At 41.9% G+C, this 17288-nt stretch overlaps 1 protein-coding gene across 1 annotated transcript in view; it reads right to left on the bottom strand.

Moving 5' to 3' along the window:
- The window catches only part of LRPPRC (leucine rich pentatricopeptide repeat containing), a 219141-nt gene that overhangs the window by 182937 nt on the left and 18916 nt on the right, over positions 1-17288 (bottom strand). The window contains exons 4-5 of the mRNA XM_088477278.1: positions 14272-14393; positions 12786-12844 (exon numbers count right to left, since the gene is read on the bottom strand). Of these exons, the coding sequence (XP_088333404.1) occupies positions 12786-12844; positions 14272-14393 (181 nt within the window). The remainder of the gene's footprint in view (positions 1-12785; positions 12845-14271; positions 14394-17288) is intronic.

Genomic DNA, 17288 nt, shown 5'->3' with positions numbered 1-17288 from the left:
GAGTTCAAGACAGTGGGGTATAGACGGTGGTAGAGTAGAGCCTGGCACTTTAAATAATTTAGAAGTGTGACTGGCTCCTCCCCCTCTATGCCCCATCAGCCCCAGTTTTTAGAATGTGCCCGAGAGAGCCGGTCGCACATGAGGCTGTCTCCAGCCTTTCTCATATAATTTTTAATTTTTATTTTTATTTAACAAGCTGAGGACAGGCAGGCTGCTTACTGTGGCAGTCTGCCTGCTACGTGGGAGCCGCCGGGAGGGCACCACACGGCTACTGCAGTCTGTGTCCGGTGACCCTGAGGGGGGACTTTAAACAGAGTCATCGGACTCCATGAGGACCCGCCACAACTGAAACCGGTTCGTGTCCGGGTTTCCTCATTTGCCCCCCTGCCCAGCAACCCGGCCGCAGCAGTCCGTAAGTATATCCCACTACTCCTGACTAGCTGGAGTGGTGGGCCAAAACGCTGGGCTCAGGGACAGCGCACACTGCATGGCTGTCACACACGGCTCCTTCCCCCTGCCAGTGAAAGTGGTAGTGTCGGAGCTGCTGACGAGACCTGCCGCTGCACTCACAGTCAGCGTCCGGGTCTCTGGCTTATACCTAGCCATCCCCCTCCTATTAACGAGGGGATGGAGCGCGGGCCCCTGCAAGTGCGTGTTAAGCGGCAGTGATTCCGTGACTGTCACTGAGACGCCTGTTCCTCCCTTCTCTATATGGGAGTAGAAACGCTGGGCGGTGTGAGTAAGATCACACAAATGACAGACGCCGCACCGCTGCTCACTAAATAGTGTAGCACAGGGGAGGTCCTGCCATCTGCCATTGGTAGTGTAATGGCGGGCTTCAGGAGACCAGACGAGTCCCTCTACATGAGGCAGCGCTGACAAGCAGCACGATCCTTGGTGTAGGAGTACCCGCGTATAGAGGCTTCCCTTATTGAGACAAGGGCCCAGCCTTATAGATGTGTCTGCTGATGCTCCCGTACCCCGCTCAGAAGGGCCGGGAGGAAGGATGTCTTCCCTACATTACGCCCAGCCCACTTTTTCCTAGTAAGTGGGCAGAGGCGAGCCTTACAGTGCACGCGCGCGCACACACTGATAGGGCGTCATACATACTGCCGCGTCTAATAAGAGCCGCGCCATCTGTAGTGGGGCTCGTGCTCTAAGCCCTCATCTGAGAGCAGCGCGGTCTGCCGGTCCGTTAGCGCGGCTGCGCAGACATACTCGGTATTAGTCCCCCCGTGAAGGGACCTCAGAGGTACCTGGGAGGGCATCCGGCCGCGTCTAAAGCAGGCAGCAGTAGCCCCCCAGTATTAAAATGGCGGCCGCACTCGGGGCAAAGCCACGCCCCCTTCGCGGCCCTAATTGCGAGCACACAACAGCCCAACCAGCGGGGCAGCCACACTGCCTACCGCTGGTTAAAGATGCAGTGCAGTGCAGACCAGCGCCTGAATGAGCGCGGCTGCCTCCTAACTCCTGCAACAGGGTTAATTAATGCGACTCCCTCCCCCTCCCACGCTGGGAGTGCTGCTAGCACAAAAGTAGAAGTAGGAGGGAGTGCTTTTAAGTGCTAGCTACAAATAAGTATCAGCGCAGGGCTCGGAATCTCTCCACGGCTCTTGCTGTGTGGAGTTTGTATGTTCTCCCGGTGCAGGCAGCACTGTTTTTGCTTAGGCTCATTTTAACAATTTCAACGCTCCTCATCTAAATCTCAGGAGGAGATGCCGCGTCCCGCAGCTCCTGGCTGGGCTGAGCAGGCTTCCCATTTAGCTATAACATAGGGCTAATAGCCTTACGTTATACCAGCACAATGCGGCTCCACGATGCAGCGCTGTACGACCATCACACTCCTGTCACAGCAGGACAGCATCACCGCTTTATACTATAAGGGGGCTAGCAGCGCTGTGCTAACTGGAGTGTAGCAGTTTGCACACGCACAGCGCGGTATTCATGAAAAAACAGCCCCCCTGCTTCCCTTTTAAGGACTGTAGTTACTGCCTGCCCACAAGCAGTATAGCTCAGTGCACTACCTGCAGCAGGGAGTGCTTTAGCGTGGGTCTCTTACGACTACCACACTGGGAGTGCTTCAGCGCAAAAGGTAGGGGAGGCCCTGTCCTTGTATAATAGGAGTTTAGTGCTAGCTACAGTGGATAGCTGGTTGCTAGCTGTATGGGCACTAGCCCAATTCCCTTTTGCGCATAACACCACGTTAGGCGGTTCTGAAAGAGGCCAGTTCAATCGATGCATCACAGCTAGAAGCGAGGGGTTGGCGAGACAGTCCCGCCAATGCAGCGCCGCTTGGCAGGCTTCCCTTCGTTCTTTAACAAAGGGCGCCTAGCTTAATCTAATGGCTTGATATCTCAGCCTGTGAAGTATCATAGCCTCATGGTGTACTAGCTCTACTGTTCTGGTGCTGCTGCCAGAACTTATGGTTATAGCATACCCTTCACCCAGGGTTAGCACACTTTGGCGTCCCATCCCCAGGCTTATGCCTCACATGGGCTCGCCTTAAAGAGACTTCCCATGCATATATGTGGCAGCACATATACTACATTATAGGCTGGTCTTAAAACCTTTCACCAGTTTTCTGTGCTTACCTTAGGAGGTATGCATATGTGCATCTATTTATATCTCATGTGTTCCCTTCGGCAGCACATACAGGAAGAGGTTAGTAACGTGCGGCTAGTGTAGTTGTTGGCATTACTGCCTCACAGCACTGAGGTAGTCTTTTTGATTCCCACTTCGAAAAGTGGGTTAATCTGGCGCTAAAAGGGCTCACCTGCTAAGGCGAGTACACCTGTAACAGAAGTCCCAGGATCGAAACCAGTCTGGGACAGCACGCAGCTACCATATCCTGCCCCTGAGCAGTAGCTGAGTGACGGCCACACGCGGTACATGAGCAGTCCCCCTGCGGGGGGGTAAGCCACGGGTATGGTATGTATATATGTGTGTGTGTGTATATATATATATATATATATATATATATATGTATATATAAATATATAATGTATATTGTATTTTATACTAGCCCTGTAGTAGAAACATATACATGCTAGAATGAAATTTGTCCTTGGAGTTCCTTCCATGGCTTTAATTTTTGCTCATGTTCTAGTTTTACAATATTATCGTCACCTACTAAATTTGTATGTAGGTATGCGTATGCCTATATGGATATCGCTTCTTATCCTTCCCATAAGGCAGGGGTAGGATCTGTTCTTATCAGTTTTATGTCGGATACCTAGCATATTGATAGAAGGCTGCGATTGGAGGCTGGACTCCTGATGCGGAAGTTGGTACAATAACTCCGCTTAACACAATCTCTCCCGGGGGATTGGGTTGTGTGTGTATATACATGTATATGTGTAGGAGGCCTATACTTCCACAAGCATTAGGTTACCTATAATACCACGCATGGGAAGCCGCCTGGGATTACCAGAAGCTGTAGGCTATATCCATACATATTATATGGTGGCTCTATAATCTAAAGTCATGTGCTGCAGCTTACATAGTGATAGTCACAATTCCCTAAGGCATTGCTTCTAGCATGGACCCTAGACATGTCACATGTATATAAGGATATATACTTATATAGCTCGGTTCATGTCAGTCTATATCTATGGCGCCCCGTTTCGGGGGACCTATTATCATTACAGTGATGCACTTGGTAGCAAGCTTGTAAGATGCCCATTCTTTGTATATTTCCTAATAATTGGGAAACAAAAACCTGTTTTCTGTTTAACCCTACTGGGGTTATCACTCCCTTCTTTGCTTGGGATAACTAACGAGTTCTATGTCTAAGTACAGGTACCCTTCTCAGTATCGATTCCGGTACTCCATATTATTGTCGCATATCTCAATAGAATGAGTCTAAAGGGCCCTTAGGTACAATTCATATCTTGAAGGCCTAGGGCCACCTACCGATTTAGGCAGGGACAGACCTGGGTTATATTAGATTGGTGGGCATAATACACATTGTAAATATTGGTGTAAGGATACTTAAACTAGCAGACCGTTTTTGGGGTATAAGTATAATCTACAGATACACGTCTCTAATGGAACAGGCTCAGGTATAGAGTCCTGTTTTACGACCTTCTTGTCTCCACTAACATTTTACTAGTTTCCACAGTATTTTCTACTGCACATCTCCAGACTGAAGTATGTGCTGTAGACCATTGGTCTTAGCCCACTGAAGCTACTCTCTATTCCTAATGTGGCGGGTTGCTTTGCGATAGAACAGGTCAGTGACATTCTACATTTCGGCCAGAGGGCTTCTGGTCGCTCACAGGTGAGAGCTTACCCACTAATGCCTCGGTAGAGGCTCCTATTTCATGTAAACTGACATACATAGAGTTCTTCTCCCTTACTGCCTCCTAGCAGCCATCCGCTCTTTTAATCAGTTGGCTCTACACTTTAGAATTTTCCTGGAGTGTGGGTGCATAGTTACAACATTGAGAACCAATTCTACTAGAATCTGTTGGCGTTATGGACCAAAGCACATCTCTGGGCTACTGCACATCTTTACATAGAAGTGTGACAGTCACTATGTTCCACTCAGGGGGCCTGGTGGGTTTCCTGTTCAGTAGCTGTTGATATTTTTATCATACTGACAGGTACCTGACTGGTATCTTCCTGGTTTTTCTCATGCTATGTTCAGGCCAGCAGTTACTACTGCCTATGCACTTCCATCATGTTGGAAGTTGTCCGTTGTTTCTCTTTAGCGTCAGGGTTTCAGTTGCTGGTTTATTCCTGTTCTCAGCATGGGTTGTACTGCGGTCTGACCCTCTGAAAAGGTATTGTAATCTCAATCCTCTCGAAGCCGCCTCATGGCCAGGGTGATCTCCTCTCTTTGGAGATTTCTATGGTCTCATCCTTCCGCTGGTTAACAACTTTGTAGTACTTGGACTTCCAGAAGGGTTCAGGGCGACTGTGCGGCCTTGACTTTTACCTCCCTGTATACTCTTTGTGAGGAGTCTGTGGACTCTCTGTTTTTGTAGATTGGTATCGTTATACTTCTATCTATATGAGTTATGTCCAGCAGTGCTGGTATTCTGCTATCTGCAAAATGTGGCAGCTTCCTGTTTCCGACTCTGGTACGGTTTCCTTGAGGTTTCTTCTCGGGTTACTGCCCTTCTCCTATGGATTCGGGTAGGAGTTCTCTTCTCCCAACAGTATGGCTTGGTCTGTTTTCAGCTGAGTTTACAGTGTTCTGATGCTTCTCATCTGAGGGTGTTTTCTCGCTAGCCGCTTATTCCATTCGACTACTGTACGTTGTGGTATTCTGTGTCTGTTCCGCACGGAGTTCTGTTTGTCTCCTGGCTCACGACACTTGATTCTCAGCTCTTGCCTTCCGTTGAACCTCCGGTTCTATGCGGTCCCTGTTCGGTTGGCCGAAGGGTCGGCATGTTCTCCGCGCTTCCCACCCGGGAGGTTGGCTTTGGGACGTCCCCACTGTCTTGAACTCCAGTGTCCCCTAGTGGATGAAGGAGAAAACAGGATTTTGGTACTTACCGATAAATCCCTTTCTCCGATTCCACAGGGGACACTGGACGCCCGCCCGGCGCGGCGTACCTGCCTGTTGTGGGTCTTTATATAGTTGTGTGACTGCATGTGTTCCCTGCAGTGGTTTCCTCTGTTTTCCTTCAGTCGGTATTGTTCCGTTCTGTGGTCTTCTCCTTCTCCTCGTTTTCCTGTTGTCCTCCGTCTCCTCTCGGGCTCAGTTCTTAAACTGGGGCTGATGGGGCATAGAGGGGGAGGAGCCAGTCACACTTCTAAATTATTTAAAGTGCCAGGCTCTACTCTACCACCGTCTATACCCCACTGTCTTGAACTCCAGTGTCCCCTGTGGAATCGGAGAAAGGGATTTATCGGTAAGTACCAAAATCCTGTTATTTATTACACACACGTAACACATACACACACATCGCAGAACCAGTAAAGGTGCGTACAAACTGGGCAATTAAAGTGGACGACTCAATGATATCGTTACCGTTCACTTTATCGTCCATTTTTTCACCTAAACGTTGAACAATAAAATGACCAACGATACGCGTTCCCGCAGGTCGTTCATCTTTATCGTTCATCTGGCAAACATTCAGGCCAACCTGACGATATTATGGACTTAAAAGCCATAAACCACCATCATTCAACCTTATGGATGGACATTTTTTAAAAGAATGGGATATGATTTTAAAACAATGTTCACTTAAACTAATTGGGTTAATCCTTAAGGAGCGACAGAAAAACTTCCAAGCTCTCAATGAAGAAATAAATGGTTTGCAGATTTTAATAGAACCTTTTAGAGACCTTGAAGATTTTAAAATAGAATTTAGAAAATTTAAATAGAAATTAGAAAGTTAAACAAGGAAACTAGGAGTTGAAAGAAAGACAACAAAGGAAATACTACAGAGATTTGAATAATCCTGAAGATAGTACAAAAAAGGGTGAGGAAATAATTAAGGAAACCATAACACAAAAAAATATTACTAATAAAAAATAGTAATGTGATGGAAAGAAATCAGTTTAGAATACAGAAAAAAAAACTATGGAATACAAAAGAAATTTTAATAGAAATTTTAATAAAAGATCCTGATTGGGTAAGAGTAGAGAAACAAAGCCACCCAAATAGGTATCAGAAAAAATGGAAACAAGATGAACCACATTTTGCAAAAGAGAAGAAATGGAATTTTATTAATAATGGAAGGAGAAATGATCAAATTCCAAGAAAAGATTTTGAGATATCAAACAGTAATAGGTATCAGGTGCTGGAAAGGGATGATGAAATAGAATCTCCTTTTTTAGATCGAGGCTACAAAGTAAGAAAAAGACACTAAACAATCAGTTACCAATGAGATCCAGCAAAGCACCCCCAAGGATCAACATTAAAACAAAAAAGGGGTAATAGAGGGGGAAGGAAATTAAACAAAAGTAAGAATAAAGATAATACCCCTATAAAATTGGAAAGAGTAAAAGAAACTACTAAACGTATTTAATTTGAGTAAAAGGATATTAACAAAAGATGAAGTCAGTTTTAAAAAAAGGGTTAAAATGTTCCACCACGAGTCAAATTGACCCTTTTGAATTTTTTATTGACCTTAGCAAATTTATTTGTAAATTAACAGTAAAAAAAATATTTTTTGAATAAAGATAAAGCTGAGGACTGCACTGATGATACTGGTACATTATCAAAGTTTAGATCTAAATCTACATTTTATCCCACCAATTTAAAATGCAGTTTTATTGATTGTTAGTAAATTAGTAAATGGTGAAGTAAACAAAGTTTTAAAGTGTAATAAAATGAGAAAATGCAATCTTACCAAAAAGGAACACAAGGCAATGAAATCCATCAGAGAGGACAATGATCTAATCATTAAACCTGCAGATAAGGGTGGAGGTGTGGTCCTTATGGATAAAGATGCCTATATGGCAGAGATTTTTAAACAGTTGGAAAGGGGAAACACCTATAAGAAGTTAAAATGCGATCCCACTACAAGAATTGTGAAGGGCCTTGAGGAACTTACTGGGAAAGCAAATCGGAACATGAATTTATTAATATTAAATGTCCTTCTGTACCTACTATTTATGTACTACCCAAGATCAATAAGGACCCCCTCCACCATCCAGGAAGATCTATCATGGCAGGTACAAATATATCACATCAAACTTGTCGGCTGTGATTGATTTTTTATCTCCAGCCTTGGTGGAACAGACCAAAGCTTTTTTTAAAAGATACTGGTGACGTTTTAAATTTATTAGAAACTATTAAATGGCAAAATGATTACATCTTGGGGAGTGGAGATGTATTCACCCAGTATACTATTATCGATACAGAAAAGGGTATACAAGCTGTATCTTATTTTTTAGACAGATCGGATCTTTCTATAGATTTGAAGGATTTTATTTTAAAAAAGTATTTTATTCATTTAAAAACAAACAAAAAAAAACAACAACTATTTTTACTTTGATGGGTCCCATTATATTCAAACTGTTGGTACTGCCATGGGGACCAGGTTTGCTCCAAGCTAAAGCTACGCCAACATATACATGGCGTATTGGGAGGATCTGATGATTTGGCGTAATAATGAGCTGGAGGCAGACCTAGTCACATGGAAAGATTTTATTGATGACGTACTGTTTATTTGGAAAGGTTCAGGTGAACTACCAAACATTCTGTGAATTTTTAAACTCCAATGATTTTAGTATTCATTTTACATTCTCTATCAGTAAAACTGAAATTACCTTTTTAGATCTGTGTCTATATGTGAAAGAGGATAATCTATATACCAAAACCCATAGAAAAAGTACGGACTCCAATAGCTATATTGACATCACGAGTCAGCACCATAAAAATTGGCTCGATGGGGTTCCGTTTGGACAGTTTTTATGTGTAAAACGTAATTGCACAGAAGATGATGTTTGCAATGAACAATTGACTGAAATGGGGAATAGATTTTGGATAAAGGTTATAATACTGATAAAAGTACTAAAGTTTTTGAGAATGTGAAACATATTGAGAGAAAAACTTTATTAGAAAATAAAAAGGACAAAACGACTAAAGATCATCAGTGGTCCTTCATCAGTAATTATAATTCAAATTTTAAAGAAATTGAACTAGTGTCCTTTTGAAAGAGGGCCCTGTTCTTGGTGATGTAATACCAGAAAAACCACAATATATAGACGAGCTCGAAATCTTAAAGATAATTTGGTGCATAGTGCAATTGAGGAAAAACAGAGGACAAGTAGCAGAAATCATGGATTCCACAGATGTGGTTTATGTTGTATGTGTCGGGTAGTTAAGGGTCAAAGTAAAATTAAAGAATTTCAGGTAAAAGGAGAAACTCATCAGATCAGAGATTATCACCTGCAATTCAAACATTTTTATTTACGGTTTAGAATACCAGTGTGGCCTTGTTTACATAGGCAAAACAAGCAGAAATCTTAAAATGCGATTGTCGAACAATGTTTTATAGCATTAAAAAAGGGTCTTGAAACTCATACAGTGTCCATGCATTTTAAAAAAAGAGCACCAATCAAATCCAAGTAAAACAAAAGCCTTTTGGGGGGTTCAAACCATTAAATCAACATGGGAAAGTAGAGATATGGAGGTCAGATTATCAAAATCAGAAATGAAATGGATTTATAAATTGGGTACTCTCACCCAGAATGATTTAAATGGTGAATTTGAATTAAAATGGTTCTTATGATTTTCTGTGATGGTTTTTATAATATTTATTTTATATATAATTCATAATTAATTTCTAACCAATATCTCTATATACCTTGTTTTATTCTTAGAATCTACCTTATTAATTGTAGTTTTTTTTTTATATATTTTATTGTATATTTATGGACTCTAATGGACTGGGAAGAATAAGTATGGTCTATAAAAGGACCAAAAAATCCTCATTGGTGGAACTAAAGCTACAGAACATATATTCCTATTGTACATGAAAATGGAGTGCATAGAACTTCCTGTCCTAGAAATAGGTGGAACGCATGGTGGAACGCACTTCTGCTTCTGGTTCCGGGGAGTGATGGAATGCATTAAGACCTATTTCGGGTTCCGGGTGCTTCAAGATGACGTCACTTCCGCCCGCACAACGCGGCGGGAAGCAGCGCGCGTTGTTGAGACTGATGGGGGGGGGGGGCATCTCCGTTGCCTGAAGGAGGAGGGAGAATCCTAGGACTCTGAGCCTCAAAAGCCTATTCCATCTGGGAGGGTAAAATATTGTTGAGAGAAGCAAGTTGATACCCATTTATACCCTATGTGGTTGTATGTGCTTTAAAGTCTTTTTTAAATGTGAATGTGATGTGAAAATAAAACCTTTCCCAAAATTTTTTATTGGCTATATTGCACCATGTTGTGTGTTCTTTTTTATACAAATCATTGAGGAATTCATTGAAGAAGGAGTGTACATGGAGAAAGATCTGTGTCCTTAAAAGAGATTGAAAGAACTATATCCAGATATTAAGGAACTTTTTTTCTTTGACGTAAGGACTATTTCACATTATTTGCGCCATCTGAGTAGAAGTTGTTATATGTTCATTTGATTATTTTGAGGATTTGTAAAGAGTTCTCTATTCTACTCAGGGGCTGCACTAAACGTTTTTTCGCTGTCAATATTATTGTTGATTGCTAGGTTGCTGCATGTTGGGGAATGGGGGAGAGAGCCCGGCGCTGAACGATGTCGTTAATGATATTGTTCAGCGGGTGTGCTCAATGTCATGAATGACATAGAGCACACCCTGCCACGGACACACTAGACGATATCGCTCAGGGAGCATATCATCTAGTGTGTATGCTCCTTAAGAGACAGAGGGGTCTATCTAAGCTTTGGATGGAGATAAAGTGGACGGAGATAAAATACCAGCCAACCAGCTCCTGTTATTTTTCAAACACAACCTGTGACATGGTAGGTTAGGAGCTGATTGGCTGGTACTTTATCTCCATCCAAGGCTTCGTAAATAGAACCCAGAATCCCATAATAAATATGCATATATTATAACCAGTAGGAGTCAGAACTGAGCTTTCTAAGCACACCTGACCTCATTCAGAGGCGGTCGTTAGTTGCAAGCGGTCGCACAGAATCAGGGCGGCCGCTTGCATCCCGAACGACTGCCTCCTTGTCGATCGCTAAGCTGTGGGTTAACACCCACAGCTCTAGCGACCGACATGGGTGATGGTCGCGACGTTCAAGACTCGTAAGCCCCAGGGAGCTTCCTGCTCTGATCGAGCAGGAAGCTTCCCACTGACATCAGCAATGATGTCAGTGGGGCCGCCCCCAAACGGCAAGCGTTCCGGCGGGAACGCCTCCGTTTGGGCAGGCACGCCCCCGGTCCGCCTCCCAAACAGGGCGAGCTGTCACTCACCATCGACAGCTCGCCACATCTGCTGCGAGACCCCTAGCGACAGAGCGTCCGTCGCTAGCTGGGTCTCGCGCATGCGCACAACGGAGCCGGCTTCGTCGTGCGCATGCCCAGTGGGGCAACATCGAGTCGGTTGCGATTGCTCAACGCTTGCGACCGACTCTGAATGACCCCGACAATCTCCAAACTTCATGGTAAGACGTCTGTCTCTTCATGCTGGCAGCTGGTCTCTCTGGTCCAGAGCACTGAAGAAGCGCTCAGACCTACAGAAAGCAGACTTGGGCCCGTATTCAATTTGAGCTGAGCCGCGATACTTTTTCGCGTCCCGGACTTTCCGCCTACTTCGCTTGTTCTGCAGGCAGAAAAGTATCGCGGCCGTCCCTGCTTTACCCCGTATTTAATATGGAAGTACACGAAAACGGGACCCGACGAAACTTAAAGAGGCGGAAAGTATTGTCATTTTTGGTGAAATCAGCCTGACACCCCCCAAAAGATACTCTGACATGGGGGTTACCTATGGTACCCCCCGATTTGGCTTGCTGAAGGTATTTGGTGATTTTAAACGGGCTCAATAGCTGTTAAATAGCGTTTTTTCTATACGTGATGCAGAATAGTATTTAGGAGCTTTTTTTTCCAAAAAATAACTTATCCCAGCAAATTTGAGGTACTTGAAAATGGGGGGTCAGCATATTTAAAAGTTACTAAAGCGAAGTTGAAAAATCCACCTGCAGCAAGCATCTGCAATCAAAAAAACACTTGGGGCATACTTGGGGACCCCCCCCAGAGTCAAGTTCACTAGTGTTTAAGTTTGTACCCCAACATTTTTTTTTTTCGCCCCCTTTTTCAAAGTCATTTTTTGGGGTGTCCTTAAGTATTTTTTTTTGACACAGATTACCTTTGGGGGACTGTCTGAAGGCTGCACGGGGGTTCCCGCAACATTGCACCCCAAAACCCCAATTTTGCACTTTTTTCCGCCTGCTATTCATAGGCGATACTTATACCAAATTGAATACGGGGTAAAAGTCAAATAGGCTATTATGACGTCATCGATAACACAGCAAAACATATATATATATATATATATATATATAATAAAATTCAAACTCACTGAAAACCTTCTGAAAATCGTAACCATTTTAAAATGTTCAATTAGCTGATTATATAGTATGCCACAGATTGTGTAATGTAACCTTTAACAACAGTTAATAAACCCATAGTGAAATATAAAAGTGACTGAAAACAGCCTGAAAAGAGTAACCCTTCTAAATGTTCAATTAGATAATGTATGCCACAGATTGTGGATCCGTAACTATCACGTTTCTTTTAGACCAAACGTACCCCATTGTTCGATCCATTAAACACCTAAATGCTGTCGATATAGAGAAGTATGTATTAGCTATTACATTATACAATACCACATTATAATAATTTAAGGTTAATTCAAGATTGCAAACAGAAATGTTACAAACGTTTGGATCCTGCACTAACTGTTTCAGCACTATACAGTAAGTTTATGGACAACTGTTGTTAAAGGTTACATTTCAGTAAGATGCCTGTTTGGATACCACTATATGGATAGATCATTGTAGGTTATCACTACAAAGTGCGCCATATGGAGACAGTATTTCCTACTACTAGCAATCTGCCATACTACAGCCTGAATACATATCTTTATGGGAGTGTTCTGATATTGCAGTGGATAATCCAGTTTTTGTTTAATGTAATTTACAGTTATGGTACAGTGGGTAAACCCCCTCTGTGATATCCCTAGGTCCTAATGATAATGCTGGTTCTGACCATTATAGTTAATAGGGTTGATTTAAAAGGAGAAAGAGGTTTGTGAAGAGGACTACACAAAAAAAGTGTCTAGCATTCAACTGCCAGCTGGAACACAACAGACTTTCCATGACACTACCTGAATAACCTACCTTGCCCCTTCAATATCTCCTTCACTGCAGTAAGCAGCAATCAGTCCCTCATAGGTGGACTGAAAAATAAAACCCACACAATTATTAAAAACAGCAGATATATTTACAAGATATGGAAAATAGCAAAGAGTGTTATTTACTTTTACTCAGGCTTTAAAGAAAAAACATATCAGCCCAATGTAAATAGGGTATAGCATAACCAATTATTGAACTATAGATTTGGGTCCTCCCAATCCAGGGCAGTGCAGTTTTATATGGTGTCAAAACAGTATGAGAGGGTAAAACAATAATCTTCACTTTCATACCTGAGGCCTGTTTATTAATAATCCAAGTACGGCCGGAAAAATGTATTTCTTATTACCGTATACTGTGACGTGGCTATTTATTACATCAGCTATCTCTGCGAATGCTAAACCCTGCGCTTTTGAAACTGCCCACAGTGGCCAACGTTCACACTGGTGCTCTCTGTGTGTGTAGCAGCTGTGCCTGCTTTAACTGCAGCGGCACACAATGCTGCGTCACTCGAATTCAGGCAGAGTTTAGTATTGGAAATGAAAATAAAATATGCATTTCAAACACACACTGGAATTGGCTGGCAGGAGGTCATCCTAGGTCCAACCTTATCGTAAACAGTGGCCTGCACCTCCTTGTGGATAATCCAACCCTGGTAAAGTAGTGTCAGCGGAATGTGCGTTTTACTGATCGCTACATTTTTCAGTGTGAAACATGTTAATAAAGTCCCTTCAACAACTTTTTCAGCTAAAAAAAAAATGTAAACTAGCGTCTACACCATTCTGTATGCTGGTGATTAATATGATTATGGAACAAGTAAATGGATTTGGAGACATATTTAGGAATATAGCCCGCAAGTAAAGTATTTTCTATAGCAGATGATTGTTAAGGAAAAAAAAGTTCAGACTGCTTTATAAAAAATAAACGAACCAAAAAACAACTCTGCCCGAGCAGCTGAGCGATGTGTAAATCACCGGCAATATTTGCTGGCAGTGTCAAGTAGAGACTTACTGCTCGCCAGGCCAGTCCTGGTCACACATGTACACTATGCTGGAAGCCCTGGCATAGGCTTCCAGTTGCAGGTTTGTAAGGAAAAAAAAAATGTTTTTTGTAATTTATTTAACCAAGGAAAAAAAATGTTTTAGTAACAAAGCACTCTTTTCCTTTTTCACTATTTTTCGCAATCATCAGATGGTAATAGTGATCCGAGCACAGTGTCAGTACTGGTACTGCCTCTGTCATTGGTAAATTGAAAAGGTCAATGTTTCCCATGTATATTGGGGAAGGTATCACCACACATGGCTCTCTCTGGGGACAAAGCCCTAATTCCAGCTAATTCCCAGAGTTACGGCCTCATTTATCAACGAGTTTTATCATACACAATTAGGTTTAAAACTCGCTGTGTATGATACATGGTGCTCCAGCCAATCAGCTCCCAACTGTCATTTTTACAACAGATACAAAAAATACCCACCTGATCGGGTTCCACTTCAGCTGCTTCCATGGTGGCAAGAAAATCAATAGGTGAAAAGGGATGTTCATTTTCCAAATAGACTTTTAATAAAGTGTTGTAATGGATAACGTTAAGTTCCACACCTAGACATAACAGTAGTGTAAAGTTACCAGTTTAATATTTAATCACAAACTAAATTTGACAATTTATAAAACATACTTATAAAATTCATCTGATGCTATAAACAAATGAAAACATGGTAGATTATACCTTGTCTAGTCTAACACCTCATATTAAAGAAGCTACATCTGGCTTTGCCTCTTACATCAACCTCAAGATTACAGCAGTTATCTACCTTCTGACCACTTTATAGGATTCCACCGCCCTCTTGCAACATCTACTAATTTACATTGCTTAACTTGGCTTTTGTGTCTTTAGTCATGCATTTTTACTGTGTTTTTAATATTCTGGGCAACTCCTGTGCTCTCTGCATTGGATTCAACCATTTTCAGAAGCAAATCTGATCCATATCCCAGAGCAACAGAAGGACACAAAGGCACAACAATAAGGTAACAATCATTTCTGGAGCCAATAAGTCAAAGTCATCCAGACGTGGATGTTTCATGTTGACATCTGAGACATAACAAGACTTAGGAGATGTACCCTGCACAAGGTGTGATGAAGCTTTGTTTATATCTAATCCAAGAGCTTCATTACAACCGCTCTTGAAGAGAACTAAAGAGATTTGTCTTGTGTCGGGTTTCAAAACAAACTTTGATGTAGCACTGTACTTAAAATAGGTACATCAATTCCAAATGGGCAACTAATATCACAATGACGTGGGCACACAAATCCAACACCAGGGCATTCACCTGTTAAAAGCATACATAATCTACACTAGCAAGTCCCCAGGGAGAAACGCAGAGGTAGAGCAGTGGTTCCCAAACTCTGCTATTACAGCCCAGATTTTAAGGATAACCGTGCTTGAGTACAAGTGAATTAATTAGTACTTCAGTCAACGTGATTTACATCTGGACTGAAGCATGAATATCCTTAAAACCTGGACTGTAATGGCAGAGTTTGGGAAACTCTGCGGTAGGGGATTTTCTGGCAATCCGATTTGGGCAGGGCACCAGAGATAAATTCAAAACATTAACACTCTTATGCAAAGACCCCATATTCGTTTGATCAACTTACAACAACCATAAATTAACGGAAATATAAACTTTCCAAAATGAGAACTATAAGTCATGAAGCATTACTGAGAGATTTTAGATATTGGCTTTAAAATAACTAAGCAAATTCTACCTTATATTCATATACAAAAAAAATTTCTTCCAAATATAAACCTAATAAACTTCCTCCATTTACATCATTGGTAGATAACAGACGTCTCATTGAGAGCTCAGCAACGGCCCCCAGGTCTGTACCCATCTCTTATATTCTTTCTTATTAAACAGAATAAGCATAGATGGCAGAGCAGCTGTTTCCTTGTTATGTGACCAACTCTTCACAATAACAAACATCAGATGAGGAGGGGTGTAGTGTGCTCTTCCTCCTCCAGCAGGCTCTGACTGGGAAGGACAGAATTTTAGAAGTTCTGTGGGGGGCATTTAGGAAGGTCTAAGTGCATATTTCCCATTTGTTTCTCATCGTAGACCTCAAAAGGGGCATAACTTACAAAGAAGTAGGTGGCACCATTTCCCCCGATGGCATACTTGGAAATTATAAAATTGGTCCCTGTTCTAAGTTAGGTCATCACGCTCGTTTGCATGATGACATAATTGCTGCGGCACATGCACGTCAAACCTAAAGTGCACAGCTCCCACATTAGGTGCGTTGTGCACCACACCAATAGGAGAGAAAAGGAATGGGGGTGATAAGTATAATGGGATGGGAGGGGGGTGCTGAGGTGACCATTTATTTACTAATGTACATTGTGTTTTCACAATTGCTTATTATAACAAGTAATTCTTTAATGACTTTACAACTTTCTTAATGTTTCAAAAATATTAAACTTTTGTCATATAAATATTTGGGCTATAGACGACATCTTGTGTTGGCTGTATTGATTTTTACTTGAGAAACAAACAACTTTAGGTGCATATCCATTACACGATGAAAGAACGATTGAACGATAACGGCTGAACGGTATGTCGTTCAATGCCGGCACTCTCCCTCATCCCCGAACATGCACACCCTGACGATATCGTCAGGTTGGGCAGTATTTTCAGGCGATGACAGATGCCAACAATGACCAGCGGAAGCGCACATTGCTGGTCGTTGCCAGCATATTCACTGCACGATTAATGGACGATTGAACGATAATCGCTCTTTCATCGTGTAGTGGACGTGCACCTTAACTCTTCTTTAATGCTGTATAACATATGACAATATTATATGATATGCTACAAAAATGGAAAAAAAAAAAAACTTTTAAGGGGGGGGGGGGGGGGGGGGGGTCGGGAATGGGGACGGGACACAACCCAACCTTTAAAATCTGTGGGTATGCTTTGACTATCATTGTAGCCATGTTATTCAACATATAGTTAAAAAGATTAGATGCTACTATATTTTAAAATCTTAATCTCAATATTCAAAATTTTAATTAAAAATAAATATCACATTTAGGGGAGATGTATCCAATCTTCTAAATATGACAACTTCTAGCTATCATTTTATAGAATGTACAGATGAATAACTGGAAACTGATTGGTTTTTTATATTTGATAAATCACATGTCTGGGTTTGAGAAGGTTAACATTTTAAAGCTGCAAACTCACAAATTTACAGACCTAATTTGCAAAACATTGCGTTTATTCCTTGATATTTTCGTGAAGCAAAATTTCACATTGGGGTCTGAATGGGATCTTATACTGTTAGGAATTCTTGAAAGTCCAAAATGTTCATATCTATGTTACAATGTACTTAAGTGGTACACATTTTGTGCATGTGCACCATACATCCCAATGTTAAAGTTTGTAAAAGTGAGTCAAGTGGCCAACAACCTGCCATGTTGTACTTCAATGAACACACAT

This window comes from Taudactylus pleione, unplaced genomic scaffold, assembly GCF_031769625.1.
Source record: "Taudactylus pleione unplaced genomic scaffold, aTauple2 ptg000201l, whole genome shotgun sequence".
Lineage (NCBI taxonomy): Eukaryota > Metazoa > Chordata > Amphibia > Anura > Myobatrachidae > Taudactylus > Taudactylus pleione.
This window is presented reverse-complemented; position numbering and strand designations above follow the sequence as displayed.